The sequence below is a fragment of the Bos taurus genome, unplaced genomic scaffold (genome assembly GCF_002263795.3).
Source record: "Bos taurus isolate L1 Dominette 01449 registration number 42190680 breed Hereford unplaced genomic scaffold, ARS-UCD2.0 Leftover_ScbfJmS_1899, whole genome shotgun sequence".
Lineage (NCBI taxonomy): Eukaryota > Metazoa > Chordata > Mammalia > Artiodactyla > Bovidae > Bos > Bos taurus.
Window position 1 is genome coordinate 1199459 of NW_020190994.1, and position 25097 is coordinate 1224555.

The window sequence follows — 25097 nt, forward strand, 5'->3', positions numbered from 1 at the left end:
CTCCATCCAGATAATACAGTTTGCTTCACAAGGGCTCCTGGCCACAGAATTACAGTTCTGGAAGATTCCTCCTCCTTCTAGGCTCCTCCTTCTGCAGCTGTGGCTCTTGGATTACCTGAATACAAACCACTCCTGTCTTTCTCCATGACCTGAAGTCCTTCCTGGAAAAACTTAGGATAGTCACTTGCTCTCCCAGCTTCATGTTTCTTATCTACAAATGGAAATGATAGTTCTTACTTTTCTTATTCACAAGATAGTTGTGAAGATCCTCTGAGAAAACTGATCTGGAAGAGCTATGAAATGATAACCCGAGTCTCTGTGATACAGGCATTACCCACCCTAACCCATCCCTTAGAGATGTACCAGGGCCAGTTGCCCTGGGTGACAAGGAGGGGGAGGCCCTGGGTTGGAGAGCATGGGATGCAGGTGCTCAGGCTGAGAGGACCCAGAAAAACCAGTGTTAACTCAGACAAGCATCTCAACCTTCTCCTGCCTCCTTTTTGGTCAAAATTTGTGTCAGGTATGATTACTACCTGCAAATTATTCATGCCACTCTGTTTGTTAAACCAGCCTGTGAAATTCAGTTATCAATCTCTTCTTAGATTTCTTTTAAAAGTGTTCATATTTTCTTCCCTATGTTTCCTCTGCCCTCTCTGCCTTGTGCAGATTGTCATGGATTTGTCTCCACCTGAGATCATAAACTTCAGAGGCCTTGACCCAGACCATGTGAATCTACACATCCCCAGTATTGACCCCACTTCCGTAGCAGGCAGACACTAAGTGTTGATTGCATTCCTATGGCCTGAAGTTGTCCATTGTGATATCATACTTTTCCTTATAAAGATGGATACTTAAAGCAGCAGCATGTAATGTTTGGTTTCTATTCTTTCTGCCATCTTTTTAGACATTTCCCAAGATAAAATCACATTATGGGATGAGATGATTAAATGAGTGTTCATAGAATTCTTGGCACAGTGCCTTATATGCAGTAAATGTCTGATAAATGGTATCTGTTGGTGTTTAATCATTAAACTTTGAAATTGACATTTTACATACTTAGCATAATGGTGGAAAATTGGATGTACATTGGGGGCAACTTACATGTGTCATAATAGCTCATGACACGGGCTCTCCAAGTTTGTGACTTAGGCTTTGTAGTCTTGATCAAGTTGTTTTTCTTCTCTATGTACCTCAGTGTCTCTATCTGTAAAATGAGATAATACTGTTACTACATAGGATTATTGTGAGGATTAAAGAGTTAATACATGTGAAGTTTTGAATGTGTGGCCCTGTACACAGTCAGCACTCAGTAAATATTAACTATGGATCGAAACCAAAAAAGATAATTCCTACTTCCAAAGATCAGCATTTGAATTTTTCTCTACTTTTCTGGACACTGAATTTATAATCAACCACTTCTATAACCTAACATGTATAGCTGAGGCTTCTGGATTCCTCATCTGTGATACCTGCTTGCTCATCTCTAGTAACACCTGTTGACTCCTGATAGTTTGGTATTCAAGTCTTTTTCCCTGGGAGTTTTAAATATTCTCTCATCTGTTAAAAGTAGTAAGTAAGCTACTGAGTGTATCAAAGGAGCTAATACCTGAAAAATTCTCCTCATGGTGTTTGACACATGCAATAAATACCACAAGAATCACACATTATTTTATTTCTTTGGATGGAAAAACATTCCCTATTATTCCAACACATCTTTTGGGAAAAGAGTTTAATCCTAACAAAACGTTAAAGTTTATCTTTGAAAAAAATCCTTAACAAAGACACCTCTGTATCTGTTTTCACTGTTTCAGGCTTTTTTACTTGTGATTGGTGTAGTAGGCGTGATGGTGGCAGTGATTCCTTGGATTGCAATACCTGTGATTCCCCTTGGCATCGCTTTCTTTTTTCTCCAGCGATATTTCTCAGAGACTTCACGAGATATTAAACGCCTGGAATGTGCAAGTGAGTACGGGACTCTCGGGTTGGTTTGGCGAAGTAGGCTGGCTTTCCTTTATGCCATTTTATTAATCAGACCCCTGAAATCCTGCAGACTGTCTTCTGGAATTTCTCACTAAGTTAACGTTAGGTAATTGAATATTATGGGCCCTGTTCAGTGTGGCCCTTAAGGTGGCAGGTCAGCTGTAGCTTTGTATTTTAGGACAAAGAGGTGAGTTTGCCTTGCCACATCCTGATTCCAGGGAACTGTTTACATCCTGCTTCTTGGACATTCCAGATCCACTGCCTTTCTGGGTGGAATCCTTGGGAAGAGTAGATTTTGCAGGCACTTGGGGTTCATCACTGGCTTTAAAAGAAAGCTGCATCCTAATCATCAGAGACAGTCTAGCATCTCTCTATTTCACAGAAAGGAAGGCTGAGTCACCAGATATCGACTTGTTCAAGGGCAGCTTCCCAGTTGGCACTAGTGCTAAAGAACCTGCCTGCCAATGCAGGAGACATAAGAGATACAGGTTCAATCCCTAGGTCAGAAAGATTTCCTGGAGAAGGAAATCGCAACCCACTGCAGTATTTTTGCCTGGAGAATCCCACGGACAGAGAAGCCTGATGGGCTACAGTCAATGAGGTCGCACAGAGTCAGACACAACTGAGAGATTTAGCAGCAGCAGCAGGTGAATTTGAGGATAGGGACCATCTATGTCTTGTTCATGACATACTTGCTAATAGAGCATCCACTCTATAAATACTTTTATTAAAAATAAAATACTTTATTACACTGGAACGAATATACAAGGGAAATAGGGGAATTTTCTTACCCCAGAGTTACTAGAAATGACAAGGAAAGGAAAAGTTTAGGAAAAGAAAAGGAGGTATCAGGAAATATATTCATATACCAGAAATGATACATTTGAAAAATACATTTTTTCACATACCTAAAAGATGGCAAGTAAGTTGCAGTTGTTAAATGTTTTAAAAAGCTAAGTGCTGTTATTTTCAGGTTTTTGTTTATCATCAACAGTATTTGGTAGAACACACTGTTCATATGCTGAAATAATTCCCTTAGAAAGATTATTCAGTAGGCATGCAGTCTAGTATTCTATCTAACTTTGTAGCTTAGAATGATGGGGAACACATTTTATGACTAATCCTTCTGTTCTACAGCTATTCACAGAGGGTAGATTATATCAGAGCTTATCTCATTAATGCACAAACATATTTCATCAATATTAAAAATCATAAGAAATCATAAAGAATGTAGAATTGTTAAATGTATTTTTTTAAAGGTATAAGGACAATAGCCGAAAAGGAAGGAAGATGTTTGTATCGATATCACAAACCTTAACCATGGATAGTTACTGCTGAACTTTCCATAAACCAAGCCAAGAAGAGAAGTATATAGAGTTACATGGTTCTTAGTATCTGGTGGCAACTAAGTTGAAAAAAAAAAAAAAAAAATCTAAGTTCATCAAAACAAAGGTGATTTTTATTGTGGCATTTGCATGTTTTGTTTTTAATAATAAATTCTTAAGAGGCATTTATCCTAAGTATTTGCATAATACAGAGTGGTTGTTGGTTTCATAAAAGCTATAGAAAAATTTTTGGTCATCAGGAGAATCAGCTAAACTCCCGTGAGTTTTGGTCTTAGGAGGTGTTTGAATGGGATGCACAACAGTAGAGTCCAGGTATGTATGACGTCCTGCTGATGTGAGTTGGTAGGATGTTAGGATGCAGGGAGGCAGAAAAGGAAGTGAAGAGGTCCATCCAGGCTTCTGTAGACAAGGCCTCACATGTTTTATAATTTGAGGCTGACTTATGAAATGGCGTTGGGCTTCCCAGGTGGCACTAGTGATAAAGAATCCTCCTGCAATGCAGAAGATGCAAGAGACACAGGTTCAGGCCCTGGGTTGGGAAGATCCCCTAGAGTAGGAAGTGGCAGCCTACTCTGGTAATCTTGCCTGGAGAATTCTATGGACAGAGGAGCTTGATGAGCTATAGTCCGTAGGGTCACAAAGAGTCAGACACAACTGAGCACCATGAAATTGAGCCATTCAACAGTCTTGTTGCAAAGCAGGTCTCTGGTATATTCAAAGAGGAGTTGTTCCAGAAGTAACCTGTGACTAAGATTTATGCCTGGGGAAAGGGCCACTTCCCATCCATAAGAAAAGAAATATGGGCACTTCTTAAGGCTTTTTAAAGAGAAAGTACTGGATTTTTAAAATGTTTTTAGAAACCATCCCCAAGAAAGAGAAATGCAAAAAAGGCAAAATGGTTGTCTGAGGAGGCCTTACAAATAGCTGAGAAAAGAAGAGAAGGTAAAGGCAAAGGAGCAAAGGAAGGATATACCCATCTGAATGCAGAGTTCCAAGAATAGCAAGGAGAGATAGCAAGGAGAGAGCCTTCCTTCATGATCAATGCTAAGGAATAGAGGAAAACAATAGAATGGGAAAGACTAGAGAGATCTTGAAGAATATTAGAGATACCAAGAGGACATTTCATTCAAAGAGGAGCACAATAAAGGACAGAAATGGTGTAGACCTAACAAAAGCAGAATATATTAAGAAGAGGTGGCAAAAATACACAGAAGACTGTAAAAAAAAAGATCTTCATGACCCAGATAACCATGATGGTGTGATCACTCACCTAGAGCCAGACATCCTGGAATGTGAAGTCAAGTGGGCCTTAGGAAGCATCACTAGAAAGAAAACTAGTGGAGGTGATGGTATTCCAGCTGAGCTATTTCAAATTCTAAAAGATGATGCTGTGAAAGTGCTACACTCAATATGCCAACAAATTTGGAAAACTCAGCAGTGGCCGCAGGGCTAGAAAAGGTCAGTTTTCATTCCAACCCCAAAGAAAGGCAATGCCAAAGAGTGTTCAAACTACCACACAATTGCACTCATCTCACACGCTAGTAAAGTAATGCTCAAAATTCTGCAAGCCAGGCTTCAGCAATATGTGAACTGTGAACTTCCTGATGTTCAAACTGGTTTTAGAAAAGGCAGAGGAACCAGAGATTAAATTGCCAACATCCGCTGGATCATTGAAAAAGCAAGAGAGTTCCAGAAAAACATCTATTTCTGCTTTAGTGACTATGCCAAAGCCTTTGTGTGGATCACAATAAACTGTGGAAAATTCTGAAAGAGATGGGAATACCAGACCACCTGACCTGCCTCTTGAGAAACCTGTATGCAGGTCAGGAAGCAACAGTTAGAACTGGACAGGGAACAACAAACTGGTTCCAAATAGGAAAAGGAGTACATCAAGGCTGTATATTGTCACCCTGTTTGTTTAACTTTTATGCAGAGTACATCATGAGAAACGCTGGACTGGAAGAAACACGAGCTGGAATCAAGATTTCCAGGAGAAATATCAATAACCTCAGGTATGCAGATGACACCACCCTTATGGCAGAAAGTGAAGAAGAACTAAAAAGCCTCTTGATGAAGATGAAAGAGAAGAGTGAAAAAGTTGGCTTAAAGCTCAACATTCAGAAAACGAAGATCATGGCATCTGGTCCCACCACTTCATGGGAAATAGATGGGGAAACAGTGGAAACAGTGTCAGACTTTAGTTTTCTGGGCTCCAAAATCACTGCAGATGGTGACTGCAGCCATGAAATGAAAAGACGCTTACTCCTTGGAAGAAAAGTTATGACCAACCTAGACAGCACATTCAAAAGCAGAAACATTACTTTGCCAACAAAGGTTCATCTAGTCAAGGCTATGGTTTTTCCTGTGCTCATGTATGGATGTGAGAGTTGGACTGTGAAGAAGGCTGAGCACCGAAGTATTGATGCTTTTGAACTGTGGTGTTGGAGAAGACTCTTGAGAGTCCCTTGGACTGCAAGGAGATCCAATCCAGTCCATTCTGAAGGAGATCAGCCCTGGGATTTCTTTGGAAGGAATGATGCTAAAGCTGAAACTCTAGTACTTTGGCCACCTCATGTGAAGAGTTGACTCATTGGAAAAGGCTCTGATGCTGGGAGGGATTGGGGGCAAGAGGAGAAGGGGACGACAGAGGATGAGATGGCTGGATGGCATCACTGACTCAATGGACGTGAGTCTGAGTGAACTCCGGGATTTGGTGATGACAGGGAGGCCTGGCATGCTGCGATTCATGGGGTCGCAAAGAGTTGGACATGAATGAGCGACTGATCTGATCTGATCTGATCTGAAGGCTGTATATTGTCATCTTGCTTATTTAACTTATATGCAGAGTACATCATACAAAATGAAGGACTGGATGAAGCACAAGCTGGAATCAAGATTGCTGGGAGAGAGATCAATAACCTCAGATATGCAGATAACACCAGCCTTATGGCAGAAAGTGAAGATGAACTAAAAAGCCTCCTGATGAAAGTGAAAGAAGAGAGTGAAAAAGTTGACTGAAAGCTCAACATTCAGAAAACTAAGATTATGGCATCCAGTCCCATCACTTCATGGCAAATAGATGGGGAAACAGTGGAAACAGTGGCTGACTTTATTTTTCTGGGCTCCAAAATCACTGTAGTTAGTGACTGAAGCCATGAAATTAAAAGACTCTTACTCCTAGGAAGAAAAGTTTTGTCCAACCTAGACAGCACATTAAAAAGCAGAGACATTACTTTGCCAGCAAGGTCTGTCTAGTCAATGCTATGTTTTTTCCAGTAGCCATGTATGGATGTGAGAATTGGACTATAAAGAAAACTAAGCACTGAAGAATTGATGCTTTTGAACTGTGGTGTTGGAGAAGACTCTTGAGAGTCCCTTGGACTGCAAGGAGATGAAAGCAGTCAATCCTAAAGGAGATCAACACTGAATATTCATTGGAAAGACTGATGCTAAAGTTGAAACTCCAATATTTTGGTCACCTGATGCAAAGAACTGACTCATTGGAACAGACCCCGATGCTTGAAAAGATTGAAGGCAGGAAGAGAAGGGTACGACAAAGGATGAGATGGTTGGATGGCATCACTGACTTGATGTACATGAGTTTGAGCAAGCTCCAGGTATTGGTGATGGACAGGGCAGCCTGGCGTCCTGCAGTCCATGGTCTTGCAAGGGATTAGACATGACTGAGTGGCTAAACTTAACTACTGGGTTTTTTCAGTGTTTGATCTGGAGAGTCTGAGAACTTTGGCTCTACCCTTGTGGAATATTGGGATTTTTATTTTTTATTTTTTTATTTTTTTGCACCATAGTATGCTGTGAGAACATTAGACAGCAAACTATTCAGTCCAGATACCCCCTCCTCCACACTCCATATAAGCAAATGTGGTGGCCAGTAAATTAGAACTGTTTATGTTCTCCCTCAAGGTGAGGGGGGGAGGGTCTGTGCCATAAATAATACCACTGTTTTCTTGAAACAGTAACTGATAGTATGTCTTAAGGTCACTGCTGAAGGCACCAGTAAAAACAGGGACACCCGACTGCTGTATTCAGAAGGCTTAAACTTGCTTCATCCTTGTGCTCTGAAGGACTACTGACGTCTTGAGGTTTAGTTTCAGATCCTACTGCCAAGCTGCCTCTGGATGCTTAGGCTGACTTTTTTTTTTTCTCAGCTTAATGACAAGTATGTAGCTGCTTTTCATGGGTTTATTGGGTACCTATTTGCAAAAGTGAGCATAACAGCAGTCACAGAACAGTGCATAAAATCTGGATGGCATTTGGTTGCCTTTCTCTAGCTAACACTTTTTGTTTGTTTTTAAAACTTTTAATTTTGTACTGGGGTAGAGCCAAATTACAAGCAATGTTGTGATGGTTTCAGATGAGCAGTGAAGAGACTCAGCCATAAATATATTTGTATCCATTCCCCCCCAAACTCCCCTCCCATCCAGCCTGTCACATAACATTCCATGTACTGTACAAAATAGGCCCTTGTTGGTTATTTGTTTTAAATATAGCAATATGTACATGTCTATCCCAAACTCCCTAACTATCCCTTCCTCCCATCCTTCCTCCCAGAAACCGTAAGTTCATTGTCTCAGTCTGTGAGTTTCTGTTTGTAAGTAAGTTTATTTATTTCATTTTTTTAGATTCCACATATAAGGGATGTCATATGATATTTCTCTCTATCTGACATACTTAATTCAGTAAGTAATGACACTCTAGGTCTACCCATGCAGCTGAAAATGGCATTATTTCATTCTTTTTAATGGTCTAAACAACTCTTCACATTTAGCAGTGCCTGAATGATGAAGCCATATCCAAATTCTGTCTGAAAGTGTGCTGTGATCAACTAGCAATGTCTGCCACAGGCATTGCTGGCAGAAGGTTAGCATATTTGCCATGTGTATTCAGACTATGGATCCTCATGTCTGCTGTTTTAAGTGTTCTCATACCAGATTTCTAGGGACTTTATTCAACCTCAGGTGCTTAGTAAGATGTACAGTAATGACTAAGGTGGTTGGATATTAGCTAAGGAAGATTTGGGGTTTTCTGAACATAAAGTCTGGAGAAAAATATATTTAATCACACATGGGGATCCCTAACCCTCATTATTCTCCCTCTGAGACATTACAGTTGGAATTAAAAGCAAAAGCATGGGATTAAAACAGAGTTGGGTCTGACACCTGCTCTACCATTTAGGTGGGTTAATTTACTTAATCTGGGCAGGGAGTGCTCTTAATCGCTCAGTCTCTGGAAGTCTCATGAGGGTTTCTGGAGTCAGTGCTTGTCAAGTGCTTGCAGACTACTACCAAAGACACCAAAACCTTGAACATGAGGGAATTCAGAGCATAATAACCACTAGCAGGTCTCACATAGAGTGATGATAACCCACAGCAGGGCTATCAGCCAAGGGTCCTTGCATGTAGTTCTCTGCCCTCCCCCTGCCAGGGAAGATCTTCAGTCTTTGTGGGGTGTGTTCTGAATCTTCAGGGTTGTGGACACACAGCTGTCAGTCATATGAAAGGTAGGGTTACACGTGTGTGTGATTGTAGACTGACGCCTTGGCTCTTATAGGATAGTGAGCTCAGTGTTTGTGGGAAAGAGGGTATTTCACTGCCCAAGATAAGACCGGGGCCTTGATATCCCCACTTCCCTGACCAGTTAATCTTCTGTGGATACCCTCCAGTTCACTCATCCTGGAATCCTGCTCAGCCCTAAGTGGGGTTTGAAAGAAACAGCATAGATTTTCACTGTTCTGCATTCCCTTGCTGCTGCCAAGTTGCTGCAGTCGTGTCTGACTCTGTGCGACCCCACAGACGGCAGCCCAGCAGGCTCCCCCATCCCTGGGATTGTCCAGGCAAGAGTACTGGAGTGGGGTGCCATTGCCTTCTCTGTCTGCATTCCCTTAGACCACTGTAACTGTTGGATATGAGGTGAAGTTGGTGATGGGGTCTTTGAGTTTCCTAGTGTTTAAACGGGGTGACACAGGCTTCTAGAGTTGACCCCACCCTCCCTACTGGAGAGAATCAGCTGCAGCATTGATCTTCTGACAGGGAAGCAGGTGAGGGAGGCCATGCTGAAAAGTTCTCTCCAGGACTCTCCCTGGGTGAACAGCCATGTGCTTCCTCCTCAGAAGCCTTGTTGGTGATGAACATCACAAGATTTGTTGACATAGTGTTGACATCACAACATTTGCTGTGGAAGTGAGAGCCTGGTTCTAGTGAATTTTCTGTGGTCTCTGTAGTTGGACTCTTAGTCTCCTCCTTACAGGATGATGGGCTCAGAATTCACCTGCATCATCGCTGTGAGCACCCTACTTCCAGATGTACTGAGTTCTGTGGGTGAGTTGGCATACCTGCTGGGGCTGCAGAAAAGGCCTGTGCAGAGCTCCCAGGCTTTCTTATTTGGAGCATGAGCTCAGTCTGTGTTCATGTTGCACTTACAAGTACAAAGTTATAGGAAGCTAAAATAAAAAGTTAATAGGATGGACAGAGAGACCAATGTGGATGCTGGAATAAGACCACAGACATGTAACTATACAGTCATAAACACCACCAAATCATTTCAGGCTCTTTGCCTAAATTAAGTACAGAGGGGAAATATTCGATCTTGTTCCAGTTCAGAGGTTTTTATTTTATTTTTCCCATCACAGGTCAGGGACTCTATAATTATGGTTCCTGGTCAGATGTCCCAGGTGGAAAGAACCCAGGACTGAGTGGATGGACAGATAGCCCCCAGCCCAGACTTTCCTCCCCCAGCCCAGGGCTTTCAGCCCCCTCCGAGCCCTGTGTCTCACAGGAGGAATCCTGCTGTTTCCTCCTTGTAGAACCAGGGACGCTAAGCACAAAAGGTGGTTCTGTGTCTTTGCTCATTTGTACCCCAGACCCTTCCCATACACACACACAGCTGCAGTGCCCATATGCTCGTCGGTACCAACTGAACTGTCACCCAGATAGGCATTCAGTTGCCAGGCTAAAGAGTCATGTCCTGAAAATATTTTGGAGTTTCCATTTTGATTCTTTTTCCTCCATCATTTAAAAAAGTTTCTGTATTCTCCTATAAGATAAGTTACCCTAACTTCCTCAAAACATCCTGTGAGGTTTTACTTACAGGTTTTCTCTAGGAGATGCATAGGTAACAAAGTGATGTCAGTATTTTCTGATGATAAAGCACAAGTTATCACTCATCCCAGACAGAGGACACAGGCTCACTCTCCGCCCCCAAAACAGCTAGTTACAGCCTTGTTTCTGGTGGGGAATGAGAACCATAAGGGTCCTTCCTGCCCAGCAGCCTGCAGTCCACCTGTTCCAGGATGTGCAGAAGCCTGACCCTGGGGCTTGTGGTCAGCATGCTCTTAGAGAAGATGGCAGGAAATGAATGGTCAGTCATGTGTCACCTGACCCCAAACCTATATGAAGTCACTCAGAAGAGAATGGACACTAAGGCTACTGTCAGATTCTCAAAGGGTGATGTGAATGTCACAAATCACAGTGACCTCCAAACACCAGGACACGCATTCAGCAGATATAAAAACACCCATCAGGTTACCCGAGCAGAAGTCAAGACTGTTCAAAAGCTCCTCATCTGCCGGGTCCTGTGGGCACAAGGGTGGTGCAGTGTCAGGTGCTCCATGACCCACACAGAGGCTCCTGGCACAGATGCAGGGAGACGCCCAGGATGGGGGAGGGAGCAGACTGTCCCCTCCCCTCACTTGTCTCACCCTCCACTGTCTGGCCCTGCTCCAGGGTAGGGGATGTACTGACTCTATCCCAGCCCTTAGCTTACTCATCTGAGGTGGAGACGGCCCATAGGGAGCTCAGCAAAATTCAGGGTGGTGAGGACTGTCATGGAGAATTAAATTTTGAAATGTTACTGTCTCAAAAATTAGTAGTAATTACTCAGTTATGGAAAGGAATGACGTGTTGCCACTTGTAGCAACATGGATGGACATAGAGGGATATTATTCTTGGTAAGGATAGTAAGACAAAGACAAATACTATATGGCATCCCTTCTATGTAGAATCTACAGAATAATATAATGAATATATATACAAAACAGAAATAGAGACAGAAAGCAAACTTACAGTTCAGTTCAGTTGCTCAGTCGTGGTCAACTCTTTGAGACCCCATGAACCACAGCACGCCAGGACTCCCTGTCCATCACCAACACCTGGAGTTTACCCAAACTCATGTCCATTGAGTCCATGATGCCATCCAACCATCTCATCCTCTGTTGTACCATTCTCCTCCTGCCCTCAATCTTTCCCAGCATCAGGGGTTTTTTCCAAAGAGTCAGCTTTTCTCATCAAGTGGCCAAAGTATTGGAGTTTCAGCTTCAGCATCAGTCTTTCCAATGAATATTCAGGACTGACCTCCTTTAGGATGGACGGGTTGGATCTCCTTGCAGTCCAAGGAACTCTCAAGAGTCTTCTCCAACACCACAGTTCAAAAGCATCAATTCTTCGGCACTCAGCTTTCTTTATAGTCCAACTCTCACATCCATACATGACTACTGGAAAAACCATAGCCTTGACTAGACAGACCTTTGTTGACAAAGTAATGTCTTTGCTTTTTATTTATTATTTTTTTTTACTTTACCAAGTAATCTTTTATTTTTTTATTGCACACTTCAACATTTTACAGAAAAAGGATAATCATTTAATGTTAGGCTCCAGATAACTACATATATGCTTTCTATTGATGCTTTTTAATGTAGTGACCTAAATTTTTACATAATCAGTAAACAGAATAATTTATATTCTACTTAACATTTTTGAGTCTCACAAATATTTTTGCATATAATTTACAATTATTATTTAATAATTATAAAAAACCACCATAGCAGTAACATTACACCAAAATTCATTTATCCATTTCCTAATTTGGTAGCTTTAACAAAACTCATGTGAATGAAATTGTTAGAACAACTTTGTACAAGTAGCTTTTTCTTTTAAATATTTTCTTGGGCATGTTACTCAAAGTTAGTATGTCAAAAGATAGACCTATTATAGAGCTCTTATAAAAGATTAATTAGTGTACAATGCTATTGGCATGAGGGTACATGTAGTTAATTTTTTGCTAATATATTAGCAGGAACAAGGTCACAGTTTCAATTTTCATTTTTAATATTAGGAAATATTATTATTATTATTTTAATATGCTGTCTGGGTTGGGCAAAACTTTCCTTCCAAGGATTAAACGTCTTTTAATTTCATGGTTGCAATCACCATCTGCAGTGATTTTTCAGCCCCCCGAAATAAAGTCAGCTACTGTTTCCACTATTTCCCCATCTATTTGCCATGAAGTGATGGTACTAGATGCCATGATCTGAGTTTTCTGAATGTTCAGCTTTAAGCCAACTTTTTCATTTTCCTCTTTCACTTTCATCAACAGGCTCTTTAGTTCTTCTTCACTTTCTGCCATAAGGGTGGTGTCGTCTGCATATCTGAGGTTATTGATATTTCCCCCAGCATTCTTGATTCCAGCTTTTGCTTCCTCCAGCCCAGCGTTTCTCATGATGTACTCTGCATATAAGTTAAATAAGCAGGGTGACTATATACAGCCTTGACTTAATCCTTTTCCTATTTGGAACCAGTCTGTTGTTCCATGTCCAGTTCTAACTGTTGTTTCCTGATCTGCATACAGGTTTCTCAAGAGGCAGGTCAGGTGGTCTGGTATTCCCATCTCTTTCAGAATTTTCCACAGTTTATTGTGACCCACACAGTCAAAGGCTTTGCTGCTGCTGCTGCTGCTGCTAAGTCGCTTCAGTTGTGTCTGACTCTATGCAACCCCATAGACAGCAGCCCACCAGGCTTCCCCATCCCTGGGATTCTCCAGGCAAGAACACTGAAGTGGGTTGCCATTTCCTTCTCCAATGCATGAAAGTGAAAAGTGAAAATGAAGTCGCTCAGTCGTGTCCGACTCTAGCGACCCCATGGACTGCAAGGCTTTGGCATAGTCAATAAAGCAGAAATAGAGAAATTTTTCTCTTGCTTTTTCAATGATCCAGCAGATGTTGGCAATTTGATCTCTGGTTCCTTTGCCTTTTCTAAAACCAGCTTGAACATCTGGAAGGTCATGGTTCACATATTGCTGAAGCCTGACTTGGAGAATTTTGAACATTACTAGTGTGTGAGATGAATGCAATTGTGCGGTAGTTTGGGCATCCTTTGGCATTGCCTTTCTTTGGGATTGGAATGAATACTGACCTTTTTGAGTCCTGTGGCCACTGCTGAGTTTTCCAAATTTGCTGACATATTGAGTGCAGCATTTTTATAGCATCATGTTTTAGGATTTGAAATAGTTCAACTGGAATTCCATCATCTCCACTAGCTTTGTTCGTAGTGATACTTTCTAAGGTTCACTTGACTTCACATTCCAGGATATCTGGCTCTAGGTGAGTGATCACACCATCATGATTATCTGGGTCATGAAGATCTTTTTTTGTACAGTTCTTCTGTGTATTCTTGCCACCTCTTCTTAATGTCTGCTGCTCCTGTTAGGTCCATACCATTTCTGTCCTTTATCAAGCCCATCTTTGTATGAAATGTTCCCTTGGTATCTCTAATTTTCTTGTATTGATCTCTAGTCTTTCACATTCTATTGTTTTCCTCTATTTCTTTGCACTGATCTCTAAGAAAGACTTTCTTATCTCTCCTTGCTATTCTTTGAACCTCTGCATTCAAATGGGTATATCTTTCCTTTTCTCCTGTGCTTTGGCTTCTCTTCTTTTCACAGCTATTTGTAAGTCCTCCTCAGACAGCCATTTTGCCTTTTTGCATTTCTTTTTTTTTGTCAATGTTCTTGATCCCTGTCTTCTGTACAATGTCACGAACCTCTGTCCTTAGTTTAATAGGCACTCTATCAGATCTAGTCCCTTAAATCTTATTTCCCACATCCTCTGTATAATCATAAGGGTTTTGATTTAGGTCATACCTAAATGGTCTAATGATTTTCCCCACTTTCTTCAATTAAAGTCTGAATTTGGCAATAAGGAGTTCATGATCTGAACCACAGTTAGCTCCTGGTCTTGTTTTTGCTGACTGTATAGAGCTTCTCCATCTTTGGCTGCAAAGAATATAATCAATCTGATTTTGGTATTGACCATCTGGTGATGTCCATGTGTAGAGTCTTCTCTTGCCTTGTTGGAAGAGATTGTTTGCTATGATCAGTGCATTCTCTTGGCACAACCCTATTAGCTTTTGCTCTGCTTCATTTTGTACTCCAAGGCCTAATTTGCCAGTTACTCCAGGTGTTTCTTGACTTCCTACTTTGGTATTCCAGTCCCCTGTAATGATAAGGACATCTTTTTTGGGTGTTAGTTCTAAAAGGTCTTGTAGGTCTTCATAGAACCATTCAACTTACAGTTACCGTAGGGCAAAGAGAGGAAAGGAGCAACAAATTAGGAATATGGAATTAAGAAGTACACGCTACTGTGCATCAAATAGGTCAGGAACATGAATTTACTGTACACCTCAGGGAATTTTACTTAATATCTTGTATCAGCCTATCTAGGGACAATTCTAGCCTCACTTGTGCTCATGTTTATTTGCTCAGTCATGGGCAATTCTTTCAATCCTATGGACCATATCCCACCAGGCTCCACTGTCCATGGGATTCTCCAGGCAAGAATATTGGAGTGGGTTGCTACTTATTCCTCCAGGGGATCTTCACAACCCAGGGATCGAACCCACATCTATATCTCCTACATGCAGGTGAATTCTTAAACTGCTGAGTCATCCTATAATGGAATATAATCAGAAAAAAATAACTGCATCACTATGTTGTATACCTGAAACGTATTGTAATTCAACTGTACATATATATATATATATATATATATATATATATATATAGACACATATATATTTTTTTAATTTGGAGCAGTATATGCTGAGGAGGACCTTGATGAATGAGGTAGTAAAGAATTTCTTTATCTAAATCTAGCTGTGATTTCAATTTGTTAAAAAAAAGGAGGGGAGGGGGAAGGGGGTTCAAAAAGAATCTTTCATTTCCAGGTTGTTAAAGTGAAGGTTGGTGTCAGCAGGAATTCAAGGGTCATGTGGAGGATCCTCTCTGAAGGGGCATTATCCTTCCTCCCCCAGGCAGCTCTCCAGGAAGCCCCAGGTGTGCCCTTTGTTGGGATGTGTGACCACAGAGCATGAGAGGCTGTTGGCTTCCTCACATCCAGCTTCCCTGACTTTCTCTGTTGTGTGTCTGTCTCTGCTTCCCCAGCACGGAGCCCAGTATTTTCCCACTTAGCATCTTCTCTCCGGGGACTCTGGACCATCCGGGCGTACAAAGCTGAACAGAGTTTTCAGGAGCTGTTTGATGCACACCAGGACTTGCATTCAGGTCTGTAAGTTTCTGGAGATGATTTTGAAGGATGGAATGTTCTGCCTCGTGAGGCCTGACTTCCCTGTCAGGTGGCCTGGCTGGCCAGCACTTTCCTGTGCTGCCCCATGGCTCCCTCTGCAAACCTGCCTCCCCAACCCCTTCCTCTCACCAACTGTCTGTGCACCCCTCTTCCCTTCCATCCCCTGCTTGCCTCCCCTGACTGGCTTGTGCTGTCCTTTCATCACTGTGCCCTGTGGTTTTCTGTCTCTTTAGGGCAGGAGTCAACAAAGAGCCAGCTTTGTGTGCTGTCCTGTGTCTGTTGTAACTTCTCGAGTTTCCTGTTGTAGCACAAAGGATGGCAAAGCTAATGCATCAGCAAATGGCCGTGCCTGTGAGCCACTAAAACTTCACTTATGGAACCAGGTGCTGGCCATTCCTGGCCTCCAGGCTGTAGTTGTCAGCTCTCCTTTCAGAGCATGTAAAATCTGACTGAGGAAAATAATTTCCTGATTAGCATATTTGCTGTTCTCTTCATGTATATTATTCTTTGTGTCAGTGAAGATTTGTTCTAGGTAGAAATTTCAGAATTTACTACAAGTTATAAAATCCTGGCCTGTATCTTCAATCTGTATTGTATTGTATTTTGAAGATAAAATGGCATTTTAAAAGCCGCATGCAGGTACTGTTAGCTGATAGTTATTTACACACTGGCTCTGAAGGGTAAACACTGTGCAGGACCCTGTAGAAATTGCAGAGGGTGCTAGAAACAGTATGAGCTGTGCTTTCTGCTATCAGAGAGCTGGGAATAGTCAACATGTGAAAGGGTGATCTTCAAGTTGAGGCCCAGCACTGCAGGAAACACACTGATGAGACTGTTTTTCTGTCTTCTTTCTCTTGATGAAATTTCTGTTTATAACCTGTGGATTGAGTAAAGTGCATGCTTCCCACAGAGCCCCTGGACTGATTCCTGTGTGTGTCAAATGTTGTCATGTCAAAACCTAGCTTTCTGGACTCTGGGCTCCTTGGATATAGGATAATATAACTTTGATATCCTACCTGTGTAAAAATCTTCTGTTGCTCAACTGAACAGAATGCTTTTTCTCATTTGAAGCATCTAACATGGCTGTTCTACTGATTTATTATACTTATTATGGTTCACAAATGCAGAGGCTTGGTTCCTGCTTTTGACGACATCCCGATGGCTCGCTGTGTATCTAGATGTCATCTGTGCCATCTTTGTCACTGTTGTTGCCTTTGGGGCCCTGATTCTTGCACATGGTGAGTATAGATGTAGTTACTTATAATATGAATACAGTTTATAGTTTCATTTACATTTATTAAATAAAGCTCCTGCTGTCTTATCTAGTATATACTGTTTCACTCTAATGAATTAGTGTTTGCAGTATAGGATTCTACGATATGGTCTATATAAAATCATTTGTGTCTTGATCAGACCTTTTTATCTCTTTCTTTGAATGGGTTGAGGTCTATGCAAATATAGCAAGCTGACTTGCTGAACATTCCAGGTAGTGTTGGGAGGAGCAAATCAGGTTTACTCTTATATTAAGCTTTTGTCCAGTTAGCTTTAGGGATACTTGAATCTCTTAGTTGCAGGTGCCTGATTCACTGAGGTGAGAAAGATTCTTTGTAGGGAAGAACAGTGTCCTCACTGCTGTGTGGGTACCAGATGAGCAGGTGTCAGCAACTGTGCCATGAATTCACCATCTCTATTCCATAGTAACAGCACCAAATCAAAATCTTTAATAAGGAGCAATAAGTGTAGCAGTTTAGACTTAAAAGCACTAGGTCTTAGAACCCATTGTCTTGTCTTTCGTGGTTTCAACTGCAGCTGCCTTGAATGTAGAAAGTGAAATTTACACAAAGGTTCTTGAAACCCTAATGATGAAAGTCAGAATAATGACATGATTCCTCACCTTTGTAATGCTGTCAAGTGTGTCAATCCTGCTGGGATTAATAAACTCATTTTGTAGTCTTTTTGAATTTGAAGTGTTTTTTTCATTGTATCATGGTCTCAATCAAGACATAGTAAAAGTATGTGTCATATTATCATTATATAGAAATGATTTAAATATTATAAAGGAGTCTGCTTCATAAAATGACAGAAGGCTCTAGGTGAGGGGTTAAGAACAGGACTGACTTTATTCTCCTTCTTTCTTATTTAGCTTTGACTCCTGGGCAGGTTGGCCTGGTCCTGTCTCTTGCCCTCACACTCACGGGGATGTTCCAGTGGTGCATCAGGCAAAGGACCGAAGTTGAGAACCTGGTGATGTTTATTTTAACCTTCTTAGCCCTTTCAAGTCTCCTTGCCATTAAATGGCATAAAAGCAATTCTTATGTAAAATATTAAAGCTGTTGCAATTACATCATAGCTAACAGAGTTTTTTATATCCTCCTCCATCTGGTTAAAGTCAATGTAAAATAAAATCTATACATATTGTCCTTAATCTTATGTATGTCATGTCGGCAGGTTTTATATTCATTGTCAGCTCTCTTCAAGTAAAATAAATGTCTCTTCATAATTATATTTTGTAGGTATAATGAAAGTAGGGGGAAGGTTCTGAAATGCTAGAGAGAATATATGCTAATTTCTTAGGAACTTGTTTATTTTTGTTTCTTAATAGATAATTCCTCATTCTTGGTAAAATAATTATGTATTTTGAGGGTTTTTGTTTGTTTGATTAATAGGTACACCTACTTCATTTTAGCATTTATTCCTATATGTGTTGAACATCTGAATTTGCTAGTGTCCCTTCTTTCTGGTAGGATAACCTACTTCTCAGATTGGCCCTTCTGTAGCCACACATTACTGATTGATGTCCATAAGTATTCTTTTCTTTAACAAAATTCTCTTGTTTCTTTTATCCATATGTGAAAAGTAGGTAAATAAAACTTTATCATTCAGTTCTGTAATTCTTTTAGCTTTAATATGATGTTTAAGGATGAAATGCTAAATGAAAATATTACAAGACAATGAACAAGTTTGGAGATCATCAAAGCTCTCATCAAACTCCTATTTCTGTCCTTTGGGAATGATAAGACTTGAGATATTTTAAGCCAGTTACGTATAAAAGCAGCACATATCATTTACAATCTTGGAACACCTATAAACGAGACCTTCTGTCCTGACCCGTGTGATGTCATGTGTCTTTCAGATGATTTCAGTGGAAAGAGTGATGGGATATTTAGACCTTGAGAAAGAAGCTCCCTGGGAATACAAGGATCATCCCCCACCACCCTGGAGTAATGAAGGAAGGATGCATTTTTACACTGTTAACTTCAGGCACACCTCAGATGGGCCTCTGGTATTGAAGAACCTGTCTGCAGTCATTGAATCAACAAAAAAGGTTTGTTTAACCCAGTTGTCTCTTTAAAATCCAGCTAAAAAGTTAGCACCATATTTGTTCTTGGCTTCCTTGTTGCTGTGTCAGGGGACTCTTTGTTCCTCATGGATGCACGTTCGATAAGTTGCTTCAGTTGTATCCGAGTCTTTGTGACCCCATGGGCTGTAGCCTGTCAGGCTCCTCTGTCCATGGAATTCTCCAGGAAAGAATACTGGAGTGGGTTGCCATATACTCATCCAGGGGACCTTCCCAACCCAGTGATCAAACTGGCATCTCTTACGTCTCCTGCATTGGCAAACAGGTTCTTTACCACTAGTGTCACCTGAGAAGTTGTGTAGTGACATGGTAAGTGCATCATTCTTGGAAATTGACCACTGAAGGGGGACCCCAGCATTTTTTTGTGTTGCGAGCTCCCTCATGGTGCTTGGAGGGCCCTGGGCCCTGGAGCTGGAACTTAACCTGAGCTGGGATACTATGTGTTTTACCCAATTATTCATGAGGAGTCTCAGAAGTCAGCCCTGGCTCCCTGGCTCTCCTAACTCTTAGCCCTAACTCTCCTATGTCTCATTTCTTGCCATCTTTTCTTCTTTTTACCTCTGGAATCTTCTCTTCCTCCCATGATGCCTTTCAATTGAAGCCTCCTCCTCTATCCCTTGGCCCTTCCCATAGACTTGTCTTCCACTCACCCACACTTAGCTGTCATCCCCTTCCTCTCACCCCACAGGCTGCTTCTTTCTTTAGCACAGATCTGATCCTTACTGGCCTGGGTAAGATGATGCTCAAACCATAGTTCAGCCCCAGGTCCTCTCCAAACAGGGACTGTGTGGCCATCAGAGAAGAGCTCAGAATCGTGATTCAGTCAGGGCTGAGGAACAAAAGCCCCCCGTGGAGGCAGGACCCAGAGATTTGCTTAAAGTTGATGAAAACAACCCAAAAGGAGCAGAGGAGGATCCATGTGGGAGATGACAGAGAGGTTTGTTTCCTGGTCCTGTCAGCATCCATGGCTGCTGGTGACGTTCTTTTCACACTCAGCTTGGGTCCTCCAACTCAGACCAGGAGAGATGCTTGAAGAAGAAATTGAACCAGAACAGACAAAGTAGTAGGAAGCTCTTGCCCACATACCTGACCATCCTTGGGTCCTAACATTCCCACCCCCTCTGCACTCAGGTCCTGTGTAGATTCTCCCAAAGCGACATGTCCTCCCTGCTTCCAGTGTGCACATGTCACGAAGCTGGTGAAAAATCTCATTTTCTGAGTGAAAGTTTTACTCACTTAGTCATGTTTGACTCTTTGTGACTCCATGGACTGTGTGTCCATGGAATTCTCCAGGCAAGATTATTGGAGTGGGTTGCCATTTGCTTGTCCACAGGATCTTTCCCACCCAGGAATCAAACCTATTTCTCCTGCATCACAGCTGGATTATTTACCATCTGAGTCACCAGGGAAGCCCCCTCATCTTCTGAGTTAATCCTAATATATCTGGTTCTGTGAGATACTTGATTTTTCATCAGCATTATATAATTCTTTAAAGATAGCATTTATGGTATACCCATGTTCATAGCAGTATTATTCACAGTAGCCAAAATTTGGAAGCATCCCAAGATTTATATCATTTATCAGGTGAATGGATAAGCAAATCCTTACAAGGTAGTATATCCCCACAATGAAATATTATCATTCAACCTTAAAAAGAAAGAAAATTGTAATCTATAGGTGAGCCTTGAGGACATCATGTTACGTGAAATAAGCCAGAAACAAAAGGAATGAATACTATATAATTCCATGTATGAGAATCCTAGAGCAATCAAATTTATAAAGACAACAGTAGACTATTGGTAGCCAGGGACTGGAGTGAGAGGGATGGGGAGCTGATGTTTATTGGGTACAGAATTTCAGTTTTACATGAGAGGAAATATTCTGGAAATTGGTTGCAAAAAAGTGTGAATGTACTTAACACTAAACTATCCTCTTAAAAATTGTTCAATTCAGTTGTCACTCAGGCGTATCTGACTCTTTGCGACCCCAAGGACCACAGCACACCAGGTTTCCCTGTCCATCACCAACTCCTTGAGCTTGCTCAAACTCATGTCCATCGAGTCAGTGATGCCATCCAACCATCTCATCCGCTGTCATCCCCTTCTCCTCCCACTTTCAAACTTTTGCAGCATCAGGGTCTTTTCAAATGAGTCAGTTCTTCACATCATGTGGCCAAAGTCCTGGAGTTTTAGCTTCACCATCAGTCCTTCCAATGAATATTCAGGGCTGATTTCCTTTAGGGTTCATTCAGAACTGATTCCTGGTTGTTCATTAAAACCTTCTTTTACATTGATCAGATCAGATCAGTCGCTCAGTCGTGTCCGACTCTTTGCGACCCCATGAATTGCAGCACGCCAGGCCTCCCTGTCCATCACCAATTCCCGGAGTTCACCCAAACTCATGTCCATTGAATTAGTGATGCCATCCAGCCATCTCATCCTCTGTCGCCCCCTTCTCCTTCTGCCCCCAATCCCTCCCAGCATCAGAGTCTTTTCCAGTGAGTCAGTTCTTCGCATCAGGTGGCCAAAGTACTGGAGTTTCAGCTTTAGCATCATTCCTTCCAAAGAACACCCAGGACTGCACTCCTTTAGAATGGACTGGTTGGATCTCCTTGCAGTCCAAGGGACTCTCAAGAGTCTTCTCCAACATCACAGCTCAGAAGCATCAATTCTCTGGTGTTCAGCCTTCTTTATCATTCAACTCTCACATCCATTATGTCTACTGGAAAAATCATAGCTTTGACTAGACAGACTTTTGTTGATAAAGTAATGTCTCTGCTTTTTAATATGCTGTCTATATTGGTCATAATTTTTCTTCCAAGAAGTAAGAATTTTTAATTTTATGGCTGCAGTCACCATCTGCAGTGATTTGGGAGCCCCCCCCAAAATCAAGTCTGTCACTGTTTCCATTGTTTACCCATCTATTTGTCATGAAGTGATGGGAACATATGCCATGATCTTAATTTTTTGAATGTTGAGTTTTAAGCCAGCTTTTTCACACTCCTCTTTCATCTTCATCAAGAGGCTCTTTGTTCCTCTTTTCTTTCTGCCATAAAGGTGGTGTCATCTGCATATCTGAGGTTTTTGATATGTTCTTCCTGCATGTTATACTCCGTATATAAGTTAAATAAGCAGGTTGACAATATATAGCCTTGATGTATATTGGTGTAGTCAATAAAGCAAAAGTAGATGTTTTTCTGGAACTCTCTTGCTTTTTCTTTGATCCAGTGGATGTTGACAATGTGATCTCTGGTTCCTCTCCATTTTCTAAATCCAGCTTGAACATCTGGAAGTTCTCAGTTCATGTACTGTTGAAGCCTATCTTGGAGAATTTTGAGCATTACTTTGCTAGCATGCAAGATGAGTGCAGTTGTGCAGCAGTTTGAACATTCTTTGGCATTGCCTTTCTTTGAGATTGGAATGAAAACTGACCTTTTCCAGTCCTGTGGCCACTGCTGAGTTTCCCAAATTTGTTGGAATATTGAGTGCAGCACTTTAACAGTGTCATCTTTTAGGATTTGAAATAGAAATTGTTAAGCTGGTAAATTTTAGGTTACATGTTTTACCAAAATTAAAAGATATCATCTGTGGCATGCTTTGTAATTTTCATCTGTATCTCACAGAACCCTGAGGCTTCTTAAGATCAGGAAACATCTTGTTTTCATCTTGTTCCCCAGGAAATGGCATTCTGCAGGGCACAGTGAGAGTACTAAGGGACTTCTGGCTAAGACAGTGAGTGAGTAGCACACAGGTCTGAGCAACCAGTAACCAACACACACACATTTCTCAGCTAGCTCAGTGGTAAAGAATCTGCCTGCAATGCAGTGGATGCGGGTTCAATCCCTGGGTGGGGAAGATCCTCTGGAGAAGGCAATGACAACCTGCTCCAGTATTCTTGCCTGGGAAATTCCATGGACAGAGGAGCCTCGTGGGCTACAGTCAATGGGGTCACAAAGAGTCAGACATGACTTAGTGACTGAGCACGCATGCACCCTTTTAACATGAAATGCTCAAATGATAGATACCCAGAGAGAAGCTTCAGTTAGTCACAGGGCAAAAACTTGCTCCGAATTGTTTCCATTTTCATTGTTGGTCAGGAGGAAGATGAGAATTAGTATGGCAGGAAAGCATTAACTACATTAGCTACAATTTTTATGAAATCCTGTCCCTGAGAGCACTGTAGATGATGTTTGCTTACTTGGAGACAATGTGTCCATCAGATTTCCTGTTGTAAATATAATTCTGTTAATGTGTACTGATCTTAAATTTCTCCCAAACCAAAAATATGAATATCTATGAAACTATGTAGTACAACTTAAGACTGTAACAGATTTGTATTCTTTTATCTTAAAATCCCCAAATCCTAGGGTTATCTGAGGTTCTAAAGTTTGTGAGGGAAGATTGAGTTTGAAGACTGAATTAATAATTGCAGTAACTTGACTTTTGATGTATGTCTTGGTCAATTCTCAGTATCACCGTTAGCTTCATTTCTGTGTTTGGAGATGATACTTGTGTAGTGTGTTCCTGAAGTGATTTCACTCCACTTGCGTACATCCCAGGTTTCCTCTCCTGCTCATCTGTTCCAGCCCCTGACACTCCAGGACACCTCTTTGATGTTGGATTTGATGGAGAGGCTGCTCTGTGGGACATGGGAGTGAGCCCACCTAGCAGAAGTGGGGCTCTGTTCTCTTTCCATCATGTCCTCTGCTGTCCCAGTTCCTGGAAATTAGAGTCAACAGGAAAGTGTAGTAGGTACCATGCAGGTTTCTCATTCATGGAAGAAATAGCTAGTAAAAGTAAAGACCCAAAATGAGGTAAATAGAACCCTAGGCTTCCTGGTTAGATTCCAAACACAGGCTGAGTTTTTCATTTAAATGGTTTTGTGCTTCATTTGATCATTTTAGAGAGTGCTGGGTCATTTTAAAGCTTTTCCAGCTCTCGAGGTAGGTTGATTTTGATTTGTTATCTTCTTTTCTTGTCCAGAGCTATTACTTGCTTAATACATTTTTACAGATGCTTACTATACCTTGCTATAATGTACAAAATATTGCTGTCCTACATTTTCTCCTTTTTTAACATATTTTCTCCACAACCCCTCCTCTCACACTGATTGTCCCCCTTTCCCTGCTGGCTTCCTCATTCCTTGTGACTCAGCCGGTGGTGTCAGGGCCAGCAGTACCTGAATCACCTGGAATTTCTTAGAAATGCAGAGTCTCAGGCTCGCCCAGACCTCTTGATTCAGCATCACATTTGAACAAGATCTTCCAGTAAAGTCCTTTCTCTCCCATGGGCAATTTTTGATGAGTGATAAACTATGATATCCAAGCATTGTACTTTGCCAGTTTGAAATGGAGTCATGAATCACCCAAACACCTGTTGAGTCTGAGCAGGAGGCTCTAGAATGTTCTGTGCCACTTACCTTACTGATTTATTTGCTTTTATATTCTGGAAATCATACCTTTATATTATAATCCAACTCTATGTTATTTCAATGCATTTATCTGCATCTTTTCCAGTGGAGTCTGTCTTCATCACAGATAGTTTTCATCCTTCTTCCACCTTTCCCACACCAGCCTCCTACAGGGGCTGGAGGGACTTCTCACAGGCTCATCCCTGCCTGGACCTGAAGTCAGATACAGCCCAGTGCAGCAGTGTATGTGCAGCTCTTTCACTACCTGATGGTATCAAAAATGAGGCTTGCTGTTCCAAACAGGACATTAACTCTGTTTGACCCATTTCCCAGGAACCATTGTCCCACTTAGCTGAATGTTTCTCTCCCAGCCCAGCTGTGGGTGCTGGTTCTTCCTGCTTACAGCCAGCCCACCTGACCTCAAGTACCCCTTTCTTCTCTGTGATGTTGGCCATCTTGTCCCACTCACCACATTTTCTGCATCCATATCCACATAATGCTTTAACTCTCTGGCAACAGGATTTCTATGGTAGGGCTGTTCCTTTAACTGCAACTATATAAAGAAGGCTGAGCACTAAAGAACTGGAGTTTTCAAACTGTAATGCTGGATAAGACTCTTGAGAGTTTCTTG

At 41.5% G+C, this 25097-nt stretch overlaps 1 protein-coding gene across 1 annotated transcript in view; it reads left to right on the forward strand.

Moving 5' to 3' along the window:
• LOC521568 (ATP-binding cassette sub-family C member 4) overlaps positions 1–25097 on the forward strand; it is a 191585-nt gene that overhangs the window by 98459 nt on the left and 68029 nt on the right. Inside the window, exons 21-25 of the mRNA XM_024989063.2 lie at positions 1812–1962; positions 15558–15677; positions 16827–16937; positions 17843–17943; positions 18833–19024. Coding sequence (XP_024844831.1) covers positions 1812–1962; positions 15558–15677; positions 16827–16937; positions 17843–17943; positions 18833–19024 — 675 coding nt within the window. The remainder of the gene's footprint in view (positions 1–1811; positions 1963–15557; positions 15678–16826; positions 16938–17842; positions 17944–18832; positions 19025–25097) is intronic.